This window comes from Acipenser ruthenus, chromosome 28 (assembly GCF_902713425.1).
Source record: "Acipenser ruthenus chromosome 28, fAciRut3.2 maternal haplotype, whole genome shotgun sequence".
NCBI classification, from domain to species: Eukaryota; Metazoa; Chordata; class Actinopteri; order Acipenseriformes; family Acipenseridae; genus Acipenser; species Acipenser ruthenus.
Genome location: NC_081216.1, coordinates 5,330,818 through 5,351,803, shown reverse-complemented (window position 1 = coordinate 5,351,803; position 20,986 = coordinate 5,330,818). Strand labels below are relative to the sequence as shown.

Below are 20,986 nucleotides of genomic sequence, written 5' to 3'. Positions count from 1 at the left end.
CATTTCTATAAAGCAACACATGGGAAATTGAGAAAACAAATAAAAAATAAAAAAGGGAGATTTAAGGGGAAATTATTTTGGCCATAATATTCAAATCTGCATATATAGCTGCTTAAGGTTTGATCGCTAACAGATTCAATTCTGGGTAAGGTCTTGTGAGGAATTGGTATGTCACCCTTTCTCTGTTATTTACCCATTTCTTCAATTGACATCACATTGACCGACAGCTTTTTTCAGCTAAGAGAATCAAATTTGCAGCCAATTTGAAGTTTTTGACTAATTATCTTTAACACAGTTGCCTGTCCAGAACTCAACAAAAATATAACATCAATTTAAATTGTAATCATCAACAGACTAATATTATATATAGATTGATTTTATCATTAACATTATTACTGCCCCTACACACTTATTTTCTTTTTATTCTTCACTTGTTTTTTGTGTTGATTTTGTATATATTTTAAACACTGTTGAAAATTGCTGCATCCTAGTACCTTTGTTATAAGTGGTCTGATTGCAGCTAAACAATTGTAGAGAGTTTGAACTACAACACATTAAGTGCTATCAGGAAGAAACAGCAGACATTTTCCATCTATTGTCTTTGAGATATTTGCATATTCCAAAATGAAGTATGAAAAACCAAGAGACTTTCACCAGAAGAAAAAGGAGGACCAGTGATAATAGTACTATTAAGACAATGGAACGTGGTTACCACTCCTTTAGAGGGAATGGCTCTGAGCAGATGCATGCTTCCCAATGAGCCTGTGCTGGCTAAGCTTTTTGGAGAAGTTTCAGAGAGGTCACAGGGAATTAGTTGACCTGCAAGTTCTTGGAAAAGTGCCTTGAAATCATTACCACCCCTAAACAGCTGGTCTGGCAATCAATTGGAAGACCTTTTTTATGGCTATTTACTGTGACTCACCTGAAACCTATTTCAGTCATACTGAGGAGTGAGCAAGACTGATTCAGATCAAAAGACTGGGGTTCAGCAGCAACAATCCCAAGGAACATGTCTATTTACTGTTTTGTTTATGAGCTCGATACACATTGCCTGGTTTTGATTTAGTGGCATTTTTTGACGCATTACTACTACAACAAAAAATAAGGTTAAATAATGATTTAGGTATGCAACATGTTTCTGTACGAGACCACACAGCCCACAGAATTATTTTTCTGTAGACCTTTAGGAAGCCGTGTTTGGAGGGGAGTATTCTGCTGACAATGTTAAAAATGAATGGGAAAAAGGGTTTAAATCTGACAGTGATTTACCGCCTAACATTCGTCCCCCCAACCGGATTCCACAGAAGCTTCTTGCTCCCTGGATCCTCTATTTCGCTTTAAGTTTGCGCTCTGCAGCCAGCTTCTCGCTGAGCTGACACAACTGCCTCAGGAAGCCGTCGTTTGGTCCGATCTCTCGTTTCTGGCGCACGGTGGAGAGCGCCGTCTTCGCGTCCATGTTGTGGCGCAGCATGAGGTAAGCGATGACGAGGGTCGGGGAGCGACTGTACCCCTCACGGCAATGGACATAAACCCGGCCTGCGGACAAGAGAGTGAAGAAGAGAGCTAAGTGATTCCATTTTAGGATATTTCTGCAGTAATGTTGCTTTCTATCTATCTTCTTATGCAGTCATTCTAAGAGATTGTTATGTATTTTACTATTTTGATATGTTTGTTAAGGTGCTTTCACTTGCCATAATATTACTTCTATAAAGACACTTTGGCTGATCTAGCCTTATACATATGTCTGTGACAAGCAACTAGTATAAATGTATAAAATAACTAAGGAGATGGTACTAAACAATCTCTTTTACTTACATCCACGATCACTGTCTGGCCACAACAATTCACAATAAAAAATAATGTCTTGCTGGCAATATGACGTAGCATACTGTATGATTCTCACTGAAATGCAAAACATGCGTGCATTTAGGTTATGCTTTTTCTAAATGAGTTCAACTTAATACTAAATCACACTTATCAGAGGCATGAGTTTTGCTGAAGAGATGTAATTGTTACCATACCTAATGTTTGCCCTATGAGCAATTTTAAAATACAATTGGGAAAGGGCATTTTTTTTTACATAAAGTGAAAGACAAGTGGGAAAAAATAGTTTGAAATAAAACCAGAAATCTGTCTCTAATCATGTCTGTTTATACGACAAAACATTAATACATGGTCTCTGTTACATACATTTATTATTATTATTTAGTAATACTACTACGACTACGACTATTAATAATAATAATAATAATAATAATAATAATAATAATAGTAATAATAATAATAATAATAATAGTATTGCAAGAAGGGATGCAGTGAAGTTAATTTACCCAAGATCTGACAGAAATATATATATATATTATTATTTATTTATTTTTTACCATTAAGCTCCCTGATGTTAGTTTATTTCCGAATTCACCTCAAATGCTTTAGCATTATAACTACCATCTCCTCAGTTATTTTATACATTGAGCTGGTAAATCTACACATTTACAGATTTCACACATGAAATGGCACACATTGGCACTTTGATTGGAACTGGGTGCTATGGTGAGATGAGACAAAAATAGAGCTCTTTGGCCACATACACCAGTGGTGGGTTTGGCATTGAAAGAAGGATGCGTGTGCAGAAAAGAACCTCATACCTACTGTAAAATATGGTGGTGGATCTTTGATGTTATAGAGCTGTTTTGCTTCCACTGGTTCTGGGGCCCTTGTTAAGGTTAACGGCATCATGAACTCTACCCAGTACCAGGACATTTTAGCCAAAAACCTGGTTGCCTCTGCCAGGAGGCTGAAACTTGGCCGCAAGTGGATCTTCCAGCAAGACAATGACCCCAAGCACACATCAAAATCTACCAAGAAATGGTTAATTGCCTACAGAATCAACATTTTGTAATGGCCATCTCAGTCTCCGGACTCGAACCCCATTGAAAACCTGTGGTTTCAATTGAAGAGGGCAGTCCATAAGCGCAGACCGAAGGACACCAAAGATCTGGAAAGATTCTGTATGGAGGAATGGTCTAAGATCCCTCCCAATGTGTTCTCCAATCTCATTAAACATTATAGAAAAAGACTCAGTGCCGTTATCCTTGCAAGGGGTGGGTGCACAAAGTACTGAAAACAAGGGTGCGAATAATTGTGACACCACTTTTTTTTGGAAATAAATTTATAATTTGAGAAATGTGTAAGTTTGGTTGATTCCATTGAATCATTAATAAAGTCAAATATATTCCACATGTTGGAAAATTACAATATAGCTCAGTACTGGTATTATTTATTTTATACAGTCTTTTTTGCTCATCTTTATCAAGGGAGCCAATAATTTTGTAGGTGACTGTGTGTATATATATATATATATATATATATATATATATATATATATATATATATATAGGGACCTACCTAATTCGCAATTTTGCGGATTTCGCAGCAATCGTGAAATTGAGGGGTTACCGCGAAATTCACCTCTTAGGGGCCAATGCATATAAACAAGTACGGAGGGGGGAAAAAAAAAAAACTTAAAATGAACTACTGCACAACGCAAGTGACAGATAGCCCATTTTTATTCCTTCGCCGTCCCGTGTACACTGCACTTAAGCAAAAAACAAACAAAAAATGTCCATAATTTACAAAATAAATTCTCCAAAGCAGTTAACGATCTTGTTTACTATTCAAATGACAACGTTTTAATCAGCCTATCATTGCATCTTTACTGCTTTTATGTGACCTGTACTGTGCAGGAGGGGGCAGGACAAAGTTGGTGCTGAATTGTTTTCATTTAGGTTGCTAAAATCTAGTTGTTTTCAGCATTGGAGGTAAAATAGTAGAAATGGACGACAAAGAAAGTAAACTATATTTCGGCCAATGATCGTTTCAAGATATTTCCCAAATAAACTACATGCAGACTGAGGTAATTGTTTTCCATATCTTAATGTGTATTTGGAGAAAATACGATCGATCGCTATTTAGCTTCAGAATCACACATTAAACAAAAGGCTACTTCAGAGGCTGCTGAACAGAACGTAAAATAAACAGCTTCCAGAAACCAAACTGGAAAGTCAGCGCAGACAAGAAGTATTCCTGTCTGTAAGTTAAATCAGTACTAAAACGATCCCGCACAGCCACCTCGCTTCGACCTGCTGCTTACAGTTGGAATTTTCGACCCAAATAGCCACGTCTTCTTTGTTTTGACTCGGTACTAATAAAATAAATTATTGGATGGGACAAATAACAGGACAACGAACGTGCTGCATATATTGACTTCATTAAAGTATGCCAGATGCCCCTGTGTAACCGAGTTTTTGGGCTGTTTCTAATCGATTTCCACATCTTATAACTTGGCAACGCTTTGCCTTAACTTCCAACCAATTCAGTGGATGCAGACGTACAGTCTCAATGTATGGGCAAGTCAACTGCAAGGGGATGCTGCATACTTGCCTTTAACAAATGCCAGCACTCTGTTTTAGTAAGGAAGCAAGTACCACTATTTTTAGGCTTTATAGTGTTCTGAAATACTGTCTACTTAGGTTTATTTAATGTTTAAACATGTCTGCGAAATCCTAATTTTATTCCGCAACATACCCGTGAAAAATACGTAAATTTACCGCAATTTAAGTAGACATATATATATATATATATATATATATATACAGCTCTGGAAAGAATTAAGAGACCACTGCAAAATTATCAGTTTCTCTGGTTTTACTATTTATAGGTATGTGTTTGGGTAAAATGAACATTTTTGTTTTATTCTATAAACTACTGACAACATTTCTCCCAAATTCCAAATAAAAATATTGTCATTTAGAGCATTTATTTGCAGAAAATGACAACTGGTCAAAATAACAAAAAAGATGCAGTGTTGTCAGACCTCGAATAATGCAAAGAAAATAAGTTCATATTCATTTTTAAACAACACAATACTAATGTTTTAACTTAGGAAGAGTTCAGAAATCAATATTTGGTGGAATAACCCTGATTTTCAAGCACAGCTTTCATGCGTCTTGGCATGCTCTCCACCAGTCTTTCACATTGATGTTGGGTGACTTTATGCCACTCCTGGCGCAAAAATTCAAGCAGCTCAGCTTTGTTTGATGGCTTGTGACCATCCATCTTCCTCTTGACCACATTCCAGAGGTTTTCAATGGGGTTCAGGTCTGGAGATTGGGCTGGCCATGACAGGGTCTTGATCTGGTGGTCCTCCATCCACACCTTGATTGACCTGGCTGTGTGGCATGGAGCATTGTCCTGCTGGAAAAACCAATCCTCAGAGTTGGGGGAACATTGTCAGAGCAGAAGGAAGCAAGTTTTCTTCCAGGACAATCTTGTACTTGGCTTGATTCATGCGTCCTTCACAAAGACAAATCTGCCCGATTCCAGCCTTGCTGAAGCACCCCCAGATGAGTCCAATTTTCAGCTTTGCCCAACACCTGGTCGTCTAATGGTTAGACGGAGACCTGGAGAGGCCTACAAGCCACAGTGTCTCGCACCCACTGTGAAATGTGGTGGAGGATCGGTGATGATCTGGGGGTGCTTCAGCAAGGCTGGAATCGGGCAGCTTTGGCATGAATCAAGCCAAGTACAAGGTTGTCCTGGAAGAAAACTTGCTTCCTTCTGCTCTGACAATGTTCCCCAACTCTGAGGATTGGTTTTTCCAGCAGGACAATGCTCCATGCCACACAGCCAGGTCAATCAAGGTGTGGATGGAGGACCACCAGATCAAGACCCTGTCATGGCCAGCCCAATCTCCAGACCTGAACCCCATTGAAAACCTCTGGAATGTGATCAAGAGGAAGATGGATGGTCACAAGCCATCAAACAAAGCCGAGCTGCTTTAATTTTTGCGCCAGGAGTGGCATAAAGTCACCCAACATCAATGTGAAAGACTGGTGGAGAGCATGCCAAGACGCATGAAAGCTGTGCTTGAAAATCAGGGTTATTCCACCAAATATTGATTTCTGAACTCTTCCTAAGTTAAAACATTAGTATTGTGTTGTTTAAAAATGAATATGAACTTATTTTCTTTGCATTATTCGAGGTCTGACAACACTGCATCTTTTTTGTTATTTTGACCAGTTGTCATTTTCTGCAAATAAATGCTCTAAATGACAATATTTTTATTTGGAATTTGGGAGAAATGTTGTCAGTAGTTTATAGAATAAAACAAAAATGTTCATTTTACCCAAACACATACCTATAAATAGTAAAACCAGAGAAACTGATAATTTTGCAGTGGTCTCTTAATTTTTTCCAGAGCTGTATATATATGTTATAGTGGCTGGCTAGCACGGTCTCCAGGGGGGGAAGGAAAAGGCATACAACAGCGTGCATTTCAAATATCAAGCAGTGAGAGCTGCTGTTTTTATTACCCACTCTGTGCGTCAATGGATTTGATGGATTACACTCTTTAAGAATGCTCTTTTTTGGAGTCACGTAGTGAAAGGCTTTGCTTTGCTGGACTCCTCATTCCCTCAGTCCCTTTGATAAAAATATATAAGTGGTGCTGAAAACCCTAAATCACCTACACTAGAGATACTAATTTGCGATGCCAGTCGATTCAAAAGCACAACCCCAAAGATCTTCCTCTCGAAAACAAAGAAATAAACTGACATCAGAAGTCTCAACTGCTGAGCATAACATGGCGACTGCACCGGAGAAGGGACCCCCTCCAGGCACCGCGACAGAGCTAAGTAGCACTAAAAGTATTTTACAAGGACTAGATACAGATCTGGTAGGGGTAAAGGCTGGCACAGACTCATTCAAAATGTCAGTACAGCAGCTGAGGGTGAGGGTTGCCAAAACAGAGACCTGAATATCTAACCTAGAGGATTGGTTTCAGGAGAAAGAGAGTGTGATTGACTCACTAGCACAGAAAATGGAACAGATACAAGAGAAACTTTCAGACCTAGAAAACAGGGGATGCTGAAAAAATATTAGGATTGTAGGAATTCCTAAAAACATGGAAGGGTGAGTGTCACAAAGACGGCCAGAGTGAGTGGCGTCAGACCCGAAAAGGAATACACAGACAGACGGTGATGGTGATGAGCTGAGTGCAATGGCTGCACTCAGCGTTTATTAACAAAATAAAAGGTTTCAAACAGCACAAAAACAGGACACGGCACTTGACGCCAAAATAAACAGACATACAAAACGACTAAACACTAAACAGACGGTGCAGGACAGACAGACGAACAAACACGGTGAGTGAAAACACGTTAACTATTACTCTTATTCTAACAATTACTACCTCCGTCTCCAATCCCGTTCTCCACTCACCGAACACCCAACCCCGACTGCATGCTACGTGTCTCTATATATACTGTTGTGCTGGGATTCAATTACTAATTAATTATTCACTTGAATCCCAGCACGTGAATTAATTCTGTGCAACCCCGTGCTCACATATTACATTTAACCAGCACGTGAAGTGATTTGTGCTCTCCTCGTGCCTAAATACAAATCTACACTTTTTACACACGTGAAACACAGACCCGTTTATATCCCGTGTACCAATCTATACACCAACATTAACATACGCACCCATACATACACAAAACACACAAATGCACACAGGGGCGGGGCACTTTGCCACAGTGAGATATTAAGAGTTTTTTAAACTCTCTGTTGAGCGAGTCGCTGGGCCTAGATCCTGACAAGACGTTTGAGATTGAGAGAGCACACAGATTGCTGGGTCTGAGACCTGGCTCAGAAGGACGACCTCTGCAAATTATTGCGTGCTTCTTGCGGTATACGGTAGGGGAGAAGGTGCTTAGAGCTGCTCGGGAAGAAAGGCTAGTTGAATGGAGGAACAACCATGTATTTTTCTTCCAGGATCTATCACAAGATGTAATGCTGAAGTTTGATGAGGTTAAACATGTGCTACAGGAGAAGGGGCTACGATATGCTATGCTGTATCTAGCAATCATGAAGGTTTCAATTACGGCATACAGCATCGGTTTTCATCACCCATGGCTGTTAGAAGTTTTCTCTCAACCCTGCCGGAGTGAGGGTAAAACTCTCGGGGACGTGGGGGTTTATTATTTTTCTTCCATGTTATTAAAACATGACTACTAGAAATATTAATACTGGGCATTGCTGCAGGAAGAATAGTTAAGATAGTGTCAATGGTGGAGTGTACAGTTAATATAATATAATATAATATAATAGCAGCACATAGTTAAGCCTAAGTAGGGATGACTGGGGGAGAGGGGTCCAGTGGAGAAAGGTTTGCCACTACTATTGTTTCTCTTTTACTTTGTGTTTTACCTCTCCAATGTTCCGAGGAGAGGATGTGTTGTATGTTTATGCTTTGTGGCGTATCTAAATTGGTTCAGAGATTTCTTAGTTATCAGGTTTGGTGTAGTTTTTTGTATACTCTCCATTAAAACACCAGAGTCTGGAAAATCACTCTGAGAAAATGCTGTTGAATTCAATATTGATTAGAGACCTTGTTACTGCCATTATTATTATTTATTATTATTTATTTCTTAGCAGACGTCCTTAGCCAGGGTGACTTACAGTTGTATACAAAAAATACATATCAAGAATTACAGTACAATTAAGAGCAAGATACAAAATACAATGACTTCAGTCCTAATAAGAGCAAATACAAAACACAGTACGATTTGATATCAAGGCAGTTCAAGAGCAGATAACAGTATTGATAGTTACATCAGGGTTAGATGCAAGTGCAAGTATTACCTCTCTACTCCAAAATAATTTTATCAAAAATATAGGATTTCTGGGAAATTAATGAAGGATCAGTTTCCAGTCCTGGAGTGGCATGGGATGCATTTAAAGCCTATCTGAGAGGCCGTCTTATACAACCTTCCTCATTTCTTAAGAAACAAAGTATACAGCACATGTTAGAGTTAGAAAAGGAAATTAAAGATCTTGAGAAATCGTATGCCTTAAGAAATCATACTAACATTGTGGGTATCTGTACAGGGCAGCAAGAACATATGTTTTTGCTTTATGCGGATGATATATTACTACTGTCATCCAACCCACAGATATCTGTCCCACATATTCTCTCATTAATAGATTCCTTTTCACAGATATGAGGATATAAAATCAACCGGGCTATGCCACTGTCTAACATACGTCCCCTGTGTATAAGAGAACATGGGCAGTTTTAATGGCTTTCAACTGGAATGACTTATCTGGGCATAAAGCTCACCCCAGGGTTGGAAAACATGCAAATACACCCCTCCCTCTTATCCAAAAAATTGAAAGCACCTTACAAAATTGGACAAAACTAGGCCTCTCTATGCTTGGTAAAATTAATGTTATAAAGATGATTACCAGCCCCCAAATCAATTACATCCCCCCCCCCCCCCCCCCACTCCATTTCCCTCCTCGTCATCTAGATAGATATAACAGAGCTGTTAGTATGTTCCCTTGGGCAGGTAAAAAAACATCTTTAATAAAGCAAAATTATTTGCTTCCCCTATGGACGGGGGTCTAGGTCTCCCAAAAGTAGATTGGTATCATTGTGCCTTTTCACTCTCTCAGTTATCCAAAACTCATCTTGCAGCTGAACAAGCATCTGTGTGGGTTAATATAGAAAAAAAGCTTACAGACTCTTTTCCAATCCAGGTCTTTATTACACAGGCCAGTCCCGTTAAAAGATCCTGTATTGGCTTTTGCTAGAGAAATCTGGAGAATGGCTCACTAGATTACAAAATCAGACCCTCTCTTTACAAAAATAAAATTCTATCTGGTATAACAAATTACTACTTATTGATAAAAAGCCATTCTGCTGGGGGTCCTGGGTAACAGGAATCTTTTATTTGGAAGATATTCATGAAGGCGAAATCATGCTATCGTTTTAACAAATGATGGTCAAATACAGCATTTCAAAAATAGATTTTAAAAATAGATCCAGCTATGACACTGTATCACTGCCATGACCACTTCACGGCCTGTGATCCCAATGTCAGGCATTCAGGAGCTGTTCCAACAAGTATGGCAATTTACAGGAGGGGCATCTAAATGTTATAGTCTTTTAAGGCAGACTCAAGCTCATCAATCAGAAGGTCTGAAGATAACATTGGAAAGGGACCTTGGAACAATTATCGCAGAAGACAGCTGGAAAGAGGTGATTGGGTCATGGCACAGCTCCTCCAGAGAAATACAGTCCTGTCTAATAAACTATAAAATTATTCACAGGAGTTACTGGACACCCATTAGAATGGCCAAACTAAAAGCCTACAAACAAGTTAGCTGCTTCTGCATCAAAGAATATCACAGACATTTGCAGAGCTTTTTGAGATGTTATAGTAATAAAATAATGACTTGGATCGCATTGTTGAGGAGTCTGGTGATAAAATGAGTGATCAGGAGATGATTTATCGGTTTGCAAGACTATGAAAAGGTATGTGAAAAATACAGCGAACAAGGGGTGGGGCGGGGCTGGAGATGCAGTACTGTTAAGTGTCCTGTTGATATGCAGTGCCTTTTAAACCTGTTTTACTGTGAAAAAAATAAACTGCGCGTGTGAAAATAAATTGGACCTGACGAGCCTGAGAGATAAATGGAGAGAATAAATGGACCGCAAAGGGTTAACCCATTATTTCTCTCTTGTGGAACATGTGATCTTTATCTGATTAGACTGGTTTGTAATAAAGGTCTGCTCCTGTTATGTTGTATGGCACTGTGTTCCCTTTTACAAGGATTTCATTCTTGATTTACTCTGTTTGATCAAGGTTGCTAAAGTGGCAAGAAATAAATATGTTCAATAGTTACTCCTCTAAGTTGAAATAAAATCCATGCAGTAAATCTCTGAAAACAAGGTTCAGTCCATTCCAATTAAAGACTTTACTATCAGTCAGTGACTGCTTAGGTGAGATCTGCCATTCAGTTCAGCTGGGAGACAAATCACTGCTGAATGTCCGACACAATGTAATTGCTCTTTATCTCATCCAAGGGATTGGCTTTAACCTCTTTTGAATGATACCAGCTGCTTTATTCCAGATTTGCACAACATGCAAGCAATCATACCATATCACACAATTTTAACTGCATAAATATAATGTATTTTTATGGACAAGCATCCCTGAGCAAGCTAACACATTAACAAAGCTACTGACTGCTAACTAAGCAAAGGCTAAATACAAAAGTGTATTAAGTTCCCTTTTGTAGTGGATGATGTATTATTCTAATACGACTATTTGTTCCAGTGTGTTGCCATCCTGGTCCGGCCTTCTGTGCCTTGTACGGTCTGGTGCTAACACTAATGCTTAATGTATTTTGAAACTTTGATAGTGTCTTCAAGTCAAACACCAGACAACAAGCGCTATTTGTTTTGATCTATTTGGAGTTGAAACATAATGTTCCTGGTTTGACCCCCCCACTCCCACCACAAATAAACTATAATTTTTTGTGAACAAACGTAGCATACAGTGTTTAAATAAGCCTGCCATTACAAGTCAGTACCTCAAGTGTAGGCTTTGGCAGTGCAGTGATGACTAGGGGTGTAAAGATACACCAATGTCATAATACAATACGTTTCACGATACGATATGCATCACAATACATGTGATGACCATAATGGGCTATTTCATAGGCGCCGACCCAGCCCCCACTGGAATTTTAATTAAGGGGGCTCAGCCCCCCCTGGGATTTTAACGGGATTTTGATGAACTGTACACTTTATTGGAGCGAAACCATGCTGCAGTAATTAAATACTGGATAAGTGACTAAATTGCAGCATTCCATCATGTAACAAAGCCCGTTGTTACTGGTACATAACATAGTGACATTGAATGACTATACTAAAAAGTGAAGTGATGTAAAGATCCTCCAGATATTCCATTAAAAATAGTAGTTTGTTAACTGTATTTATCATGGATACATTTCTAATTAAGAAACCAACACACAAGTTCTGCAGTTGCTGAAAGAAGAACTGGGGTTAGTTGCAGCAGGACTGAATCGGCTTTGTCAGTAATTGCCAGGACTACTGAACCAGCAGAGATATCACCCCAGAGCAAGAGGGAAACGCTACAGAGCAGGAAAATTACCACACAATCTGGCTCAGCTACACCAAACACCAATCCCAGGAAGGTTAGTGCCGTTGACACGGCTCATAAAAAAAAAAAAAATAGGGCGATCCTAGCAGTTTCTTTTTAGAAACAGCATTTTATTAGAACTTTATATCATTGGTACAAATGAAGGGGAAAGGTGGGGGGTGATATGTAAATTAGCTATGCATAAAAGTACTTGTGCTGTTTTTGAAGATTACTAGTGAAATTTTGTGAAAATATGGTTTCCATGTGCAGAGAACTGGTACACGACTGAATCTAAAATGCTGTAATAAAGCAAAATACCTGTTTTTTAAATGTCATTGGCGGGGTGGCATGTCATTAGTATTGAATCTGTTTCAACTAATTTATCTTACGACTCATTTATTAAAAATTAACTGAGAGGTATGAAATGAAACTGACCATGGCTGAAAACCCGCGAAGACATAGCATTCTAAAGCTCTGTGCCACACATCTTCCACGTATGCTCCCAAGGCTGTCTGGACTGGGAACAGTGGATGTTTTCCCTTTGTTTCTCGAGCTTGACCCTCCTAACATCCTCTACCAACAATGGTAATAATATGCTTTGTTATGTAATGCCAACGGCTAGCATCATTTTGTGTCACCAGGGCAACATTCACCATTATAGTGGAACTGGTAAAGGAAGATATGCAGCCAAAAAGGAATTACGTACTGCCTCCTGTGCCAGTGGATATTGATTGCTCTGACATCCTCAGCTGAGTACAGGGTTAGGGTTACTCAGCTGAGTACAGGGTTAGGGTTACTCAGCTGAGTACAGGGTTAGGGTTACTCAGCTGAGTACAGGGTTAGGGTTACTCAGCTGAGTACAGGGTTAGGGTTACTCAGCTGAGTACAGGGTAGCTGGCAATGTGTTTGGGGTGCATAAAACCACAGCTCATTGCTGTATTTACAAGTTTGTCAACTCCCTTGTTCAGAGGCACTGCAACACATACATAGCTATGCCAGATGTAACTGAAACAAAAAACACTGCTCTGCGGGACCATCCCTCTTCTCCCGCACTGCACCTCCTTGCTCGTTCGTGCAGGTAGGACTGTTTCAATTTTTTAAAATGTGTCCCTAACTTGTGGGACTGTGCGTTCTATTTCTCTTTCTGAGAGCATCAACCACTTGTTGGTACACATGCTTGTTGCACTGTTTTGGGCGATTGAGCTGGCTCAACACATCAAAGTTACTAACTATAATTATCAATGCCCGTGTTTCCTCCGCCACTCAGCGATTTTGAGTGGATGGTGGACACGCGTTGTCTTTGGACATAGCTGGGATCAAAAGCAAGGGAATTCAGTTACAGACATTTATTAAGCAGCTCACTTGCTCTTCGTGTTTAACTTTAGCATAGTTTTTACAGCAAGGGTATTCTCAAACAGCTGCTTTAATACTATAACGCAGTTAACGCATAACGCAGTTCATGGTACCGGTAAGTGGTTTTATACAGAACTGTAAACTGTAAACCCACAAGAGATAACATGACAGGCCAGACACAGCAAAAAAACAATAATAAAAAAGCTGCCCACATTATGATTAAGGTGAACTACACCACTGCTAACCATAAAACCACCCATCAGCCACTACTTATTGATGTCTTGGAATCCACAGTAACAACTGACCTGCTCCCTTGCAATATTTATAGCAATGTCACTTAAGGATAAACACACTCATTAACATGTACATGTGAAATGCGGGTTTCCATGTAAAACTGGGCGTGGATTTTCCCGTGTTTGTCATTTACACAAGTAAATGAGATTTACCCTATCCCTCTCTTTGGCCGTTTTTTTCTGCCACAAACCTGATTTACATGAGTAATTCTCCCAAACGTGCACGCGCATCGCCATTTCAAGTGTAAATTGCCCCGCGTGGAAAACTTATGACTGTCAAATAATCCAAAAAATAGTGACGGACAAACTCGACCCCCGGGAATTTGAAAACTCGGCACCTATAGGTTACTTGTTTGATTCAGAATATGATCAAATCATCATTTAATAATAACTATTTTGTTAAAAGGCAAAAAATAAATTAGGTAAGGAGTCTATGTTGTGCTTTTATGAACATGTATTCTTAATAACTCACAAATTATCCACTGTTATTTACTGGATTGTTCTTGACCTGCAAACCCCCACCTAGAATGCTCCGATATAAAAAAAAGAAAACAAAAAGAAACATTCAGAGCAAAGGGATGCTGCATTATACTAAAACCTTGTGAACTGTGTGAAGGGTCATCATAACTTTAAACACTGATCATACTAATGATAAGAAACAAAGCGCTGGGAGTTTGCCTGAATAATAATGGACAGTGATTATTGGTCTTTGTTACCAAGACTGAACCTAAAACCAGGAATGTCGTACAGTACTTCTCAAGTACTGTATTCATGCACAAAACCGGCCAAGTCCATTTTCATTTAGCATTTAAGTTCTGCTCTACCTGAAAAGACCTCCAACATTTATAATAATTCTGATATTTACTTATTTTTATTCAACCTTTATTTGATTGTTTAATACCTGGACATTGCACTATTGATTCTTACCGTCCTTCTGTGCCAGAGCTTTTTCAATAAAGTCTGTGCTCTCCTCAAAGTATTTGCTGAGATTGAAGTGCTCAGTGTCATTGGCTCTTATCCCATGGTAGGTGATGCCAGTGCCTTCGTAGAACTCAGCATTGGTGTTAACGTGCATGAAGGACTTCCCCTCTGCTGCGTTCAGGACGTGGGTCACTCCTAGACGCTGAAGCCTCATAACATTCTTGGCAACAAAGCTGAAAAAGGGAAAATGCAAACAAAACTAAAATAGCTGTTATGCTGTATTTAAAAAGCAGCCATGCCTGCAGGTAATCCACTGCAGTGGATGATGTACTGTCCTAATAAGAATATTTGTTCCATTGCGTTGCCATCCTGTCCAGGTAATGGTTCAGCTATGTCAGGGCAATACATTGGTATTAAATTAGTATCCTAATGGTATGTTTCAAACTTTTCTTTACAAGGAGGCTGTTTAAGAAAACTTGTATGCCTGTGTCACAAAGACGGCCGGAGTGGGTGGCGTCAGACCAGAAACAGGAAAATAAACAGAGAGAGAGATGTGGAGTTTGGTGAAGCTGAGCGAATGCTTTCGTTCAACATTTAATAATTACACAGAACAGACAATAAAAGGGTTGAACAAACAGAAAACACAGGACACGGCACTTCACGCCAAAATAAACAGGTAAACAAAACGAACAGACACTGACACACAGGGACGAACACTAAACAAACACGTACTGTGCTGGTCCTCCAGCACGACGTAGCAATTGCTCTCGTTCTCGTTCTCGTTCTCGTTCTCGTTCTCGTTCTTTTTCTCCTCACTCTCTCCCGTTCTTTCGCCCTGAACACACAACCCCGAGTGAATGAAAATGTGTCTATATATACTGTTGTGCTGGGATTCAATTACTAATTAATTATTCACTTGAATCCCAGCACGTGAATTCATTACATGCAACCCCGTGCTCACATATTACATTTAACCAGCACGTGAAGTGATTTGTGCCCTCCTCGTGCCTAAATACAAATCTACATTTTTAAATACACGTGAAACACAGACCCGTTTATATCCCGTGTACCAATCTCTATACACCAACATTAACACACCCACGCAACATACAACATATAAACGCACACAAGGGCAGGGCACATTGCCACAGCTTGTAATGAAAGCACCAGCATACTTTAATGAACTTGCTTGCATTTGACGTTACAGTTGAGGTAAAAGAAACACATGCAGTATTGTGTTGGAAGGGAGATCTATACACAAGTATGTTTTTTGCCTTAAGGGTTGGTACATTCTACTTCTTGAGGCCATCAAAAACAGCTTGTGTGAGCAGCCATTAGAGTGTCTACACCAGCACAGACTTACAATGTGGAGAATTTGGCTCCAACCCAGTGGATTCCAGCCTCCAAGCAGGCAGCAACAACACCAAAATAGATTTAACTAAACAGTGGGTTGCACACACAACAAATTCAATCCCGGTACAGTGCCCTCCCCCTCTTCCCTGGTAAACTCCCCGGCCCTATATCACCCCCCTCCCCTCACCACGAGGGCCCACTCTTCATGTGCTGCTATTTCAATATTGAAAAAGCTCTTAGACACGGGGCCCTGCTGCACCCAGAATTATGTATTTCTTCCCGCCAGTCAGTGCACTATTGATGAACAGCCAGCCTGGGAAAATGCACTTTGCAATCACTCATACTCTTAGATTAAATGAAATTTACTGCGTGATAGGCTGCCAGCTTAGACAAAGCATTCCACCAGTTAGTGTTCTGTTTGAAGATATTTTGTGGAATATATTTAAACAGGATTGATATAATACAACATCATTTTATTAATGCTTGTTTATTGCAAATATCTACAAATACAGTATAGATGATTTAGACATGGTAGAGTTACAGTGATGTATCTATGCAGTAATTACAGGTCATCCCATTTGAGAGGTTGAAAATCTAAATTAGTAGGTGGAGATTATTGTTATTGTGACAACAAAATGAACTACCAAGTTGGCTGGTTTTAAACCATACTCTTGTGTCATCTGACAATACAAAGAGGATTCTCCTGGTTTGTTGCTGAGTTAATATATGGCATAACAATATTTCCTGAGCATCACCCCTCACAGTTTTTTAGTCAGATTCCTTATTTCACTGTAGCTTTTTGGTTCCTGCACAGATGTTGCTGTGACTATTTATTTACAGCGGAGCCCAGTTGCATGCATCGCATGGGCAACTGCAAAATCCCAAATGACATGTGATTCTCACAATTATATTCTTATAAGATTACCAAGACTCCTTAATGTACATGGTACGACATTACCATGCTTCCAGTATTTCGTTGTTTAAAGCATCTAGTACGAATGCTTTAACATACAGTACAGCTTATTAACCTACGAACTGACCAGACATCCAAACACACCACTTGAAAGCAGAAACAGGGCTCCCGGCTACTTCAAAAGACACAAAGAGCCGACTGGTGATTTTAACAGATGAACTGGCTTATTGATTTTCATTTCTCATGATAAAAAAGACCTTCCAGCCATGTGAGTCATATGAACGTCCTCCATTAACAATGTGTTTGTAACTTTGTCGCCCCACGGTAACATTCATTGTTATTCTATTAAGTATTTTTTCTATCATTATACATTGTTGTTTACTGATTCTTTCCATATCTGTGTGCTTGATCTATCCATTGTTGTAATTGCTTGTATGGTCTGCTAATGGTTCTGCTAGTGTTTCTACAGGGAAATATATTGATTATATAATGGTAACCTAATAGTATTTTTCCAGCTTTTCTGTAAGGGCAGTGCCAAAACAACACATTTAGAAGAAAAAAATGTAATATGAGTTTATTGTCGTTTACAATAAATGCCTAGTCATTTCTCACTTTTCTCAGTGCATACAATATTTCCCTAACCGAAATACCTACACACCTCTAACAGAATTACTTACTGGAAAATACAACACATCATTATCTCTTAGACTGCAACAGGAGTGTGTTACATTAAATATTGACCTAATATTTCAGAATCATGTCAATACATTTGAAGTTGATAGGAAATGTCATTATGGTACAGTTACAGTCGCAGACTAATTTAAAAAATGAGAAATACCACAAAGAAAGTGATTTCTATAATTTCTAATTGTTCTATTGAAAGATATACATTAAAGTAGAGATGTAGCTTTATAATAAAACAACAAATTATTACATAACATGCATAACATGAAAAATAACCTGCAAAAACAAATTTCACACTTTGACAAAAGTATTTGGGCAATCAACATATTCTGTATGAAACCCATTTGTTGCTAATTATTGACAATTATCATGATTGAAAACCAACACCTGATGATAATTATAGAATAAATAAATACATAATCATCAAGTGCTGAAAAATAAATTGGAAATTTGTGATTCAAAAAAGCAACAGAAATGGTTAAAACTAAAGAGTACAGCAACTATCTCAAAATGGCAGTGATACAACTAAATGAAAAAGGAGAAACTACCAGAAAAATAGCAGAATGACTCAGTTTACCGAAAAGCACTGCAAGGGCTATTATTGACAAACACAGGAGAACAGGAACTACTGCAACTAGCTCCAGGTGTGGAAGACCAAGAAATCCTTGGATTACTGCAAAAGAGTTGACAAGAGATGATGGTCAAGAAATTCACGAGTGAACAATTCAATGATACATTAACAAGATGAATGTACATGGGCGAAAACCAAAATGCAAATGTTACACCCACACTGGTGTCGGTGGTGGTGAAAAATGAATAAAGAAGCTGGAAACTTGTCCAAGGCAGAACTGTATTTAATTCTGAAACATATGAATACAGAGCAGAAGAGGTAGATTAGTGTGGTGTGTATACAGCCTGCTTTCTCCTCAGTCAGTGTCAATCAGCAATCTTCCTATTCACTCTTTATAGTATATTCAGTCGTTTTACTAATTAAACTATTTCAAGGCAACTTACACACAATTGCAGAATAAACAACTCCACAGCATCATTCACTAACCAAATGTAAATAATCCATCATACATAACTGTCATATTGTCATTAACTGAATACTGCCCACTATAATTGTCAATGCACAGCTGCCATTTGTGGTGTCATGCACCTAAAATGGCAGCCTCCATGCGTACAGCAAAATGGAGGCAGCAATGTGAACATCCACATAGCTATCGTTACGTTGCGCCATATCTCTCTCTTGTAATGCAGCAAAGACATACTTAATTCCCCTGATTCCTGACCCCTTTCCCCACTGATACACAGACATTATACAAAGAATTCCGTCCTGTTCTTTCTCACAGTGGTTCCCGCGTGATCGGGTATCTTCTCGCTGTATGTGCTGAACAATAAGCCCTGCTACCTAATCCTTACTAATGTTTACATATTAGTATTATGGGGGGAGGTCATATTAACAGAGTTTGTTACTTGAAACATATGAATGCAGAGCAGAAGAGGTAGATTAGTGTGGTGTGTATGCAGTCTGCTGTCTCCTCAGTCTCCTCCTCAGTGTCATCTAGATCTGTGTTAAAACGTCCTGTTACACAAACCTTTGTTAAAAATAATACAAAAGAAAGCAATTGGAGTTTTCCATTGAATACTTGAAAAAGCCTGATGAGTTCTTCAACCAAATTTCATGGTCAGACGAATCCAAAATATAACTTTTTTCACCAACAAAACAACATGTTTGGAGGAAGAGAAGAATTTAAAGAAAAGTTAATCATGCCCAGTGTTAAACATGGTGGAGGTTGTGTGGCGGTATGGGCTTGTTTTTCTTCCTCAGGCTACCTAGTGCTAGAAGGCTTATTGGACGGAAGTTACATTCCAGCAGGATAATGACCCTATGCATTCTGCTATGTCTACAAAGGAATTTCTGAAAAAAGGAAGATTACAGTTATGGATTGGTCATCTTAGACCCCAGACTTGAATCCCATCGAGATGTTGTGGATTGACTTGAAGGCTGCTGTTGCAAAAAGGAAACCAAAGTTGATTGCAGAACTCAAAGCTGTATGTGTTGAAGAATGGGCAAAAATATCTCTGGAAAGATACCAGGAATTGGTTTGAAAATACAAAAACAGCTGTAAAGGAAGCAAATGCTGGGCACACAAAATACTAATGTAAAGGTGTCAAAATATTTTTGTCAAAATACGAAGTTAGTTTTTGCATGTTATTTTTCATTTTATGCATGTGTGGTAGTGTCCTGAGATACTTGCCTCAGGCAGCCGAGGAGAACACACAAGAGACTGAGGTAGAGAGATTGACGCTGTTACACCGACACAGGCTCACATGATTTATTTAATAAACACAAACAAAAAGTAAACCACAATGTCATGTGACACTACCAGCAATGGTAGCGCACAGAGGATGGTACAAGACTGTAAAAACATTAAAAATAAAACACAATACAACAAACTATAAATCAAAGGTGCCGTGAAAATGGCAGGTCTTGCAGCAGCCCCGATCCTAGGGATCTCCATGTTTTTATACTGACGCTGATTATTTCCATTGCCATGGTAAAAGCCATAGGGCTTACACTGCCTGGCTATTTTATAAGGAGGCAGCAGTGTGGAGTAGTGGTTAGGGCTCTGGACTCTTGACCAGAGGGTCGTGGGTTCAATCCCAGGTGGGGTCACTGCTGCTGTACCCTTGAGCAAGGTACTTTACCTAGATTGTTCCAGTAAAAACCCAACTGTATGAATAGGTAATTGTATGTAAAAATAATGTAATTGTATGTAAAAATAATGTGATATCTTGTAACAATTGTAAGTCGCCCTGGATAAGGGTGTCTGCTAAGAAATAAATAATAATAATAGTAAGGACCTATACGTAATTGTGCCTGTTTTTCCTTATCAGTGTGGGATATCCACAAGGTAAAACTACACTGAAAAGGTAAATACATTTGCTATTTGAATGGACAGGAGGATGTGTGGTCCAATGGTTAAAGAAACGGGCTTGTAACCAGAAGGTCCCCGGTTCAAATCCCACCTCAACCACTGACTCATTGTGTGACCCTGAGCAAGTCACTTAACCTCCTTGTGCTCCGTCTTTTGGGTGAGATGTAATTCTAAGTGACTCTGCAGCTGATGCATAGTTCACACACCCTAGTCTCTGTAAGTCGCCTTGGGTAAAGGTGTCTGCTAAATAAACAAATAAATAAACAAATAAATAAATAAAATGGTTTAAATGTGTAAAAAGGGCAATATGGGCAATGTATACCTGTCACCACAATACAACCCTGATTAGAGACATTACCTTGCAAGTTGACCTTGTCCAAATGCTAAATGAGATGGTCAATTATTGCTGCAGTGGGAAATATATCAGTGAAGAAGCTTACAATATAATATTTCTATGGTAATTATTATTAGGGAGACGGAAACGTCAATTAGTAGGGTTTACCTCTTAAATCATCC

The 20,986-nt window shown here is 39.0% G+C and overlaps 1 protein-coding gene across 2 annotated transcripts in view; it reads right to left on the bottom strand.

Annotated features, from left to right (window-relative positions):
• The window catches only part of dusp3a (dual specificity phosphatase 3a), a 40,041-nt gene that overhangs the window by 9,618 nt on the left and 9,437 nt on the right, over positions 1 to 20,986 (bottom strand). Inside the window, exons 2-3 of one of the 2 annotated variants that reach the window (XR_009309190.1) lie at positions 14,585 to 14,811; positions 1,270 to 1,536 (exon numbers count right to left, since the gene is read on the bottom strand). Coding sequence is in view for 1 of the 2 variants with exons in the window: in XM_034057739.3 (XP_033913630.1) it covers positions 1,328 to 1,536; positions 14,585 to 14,811 (436 nt within the window). In the remaining variant the exon portion in view is untranslated. Of the gene's footprint in view, positions 1 to 242; positions 1,537 to 14,584; positions 14,812 to 20,986 lie in introns of those variants that run through there. The other variant, XM_034057739.3, reaches the window with a different exon arrangement.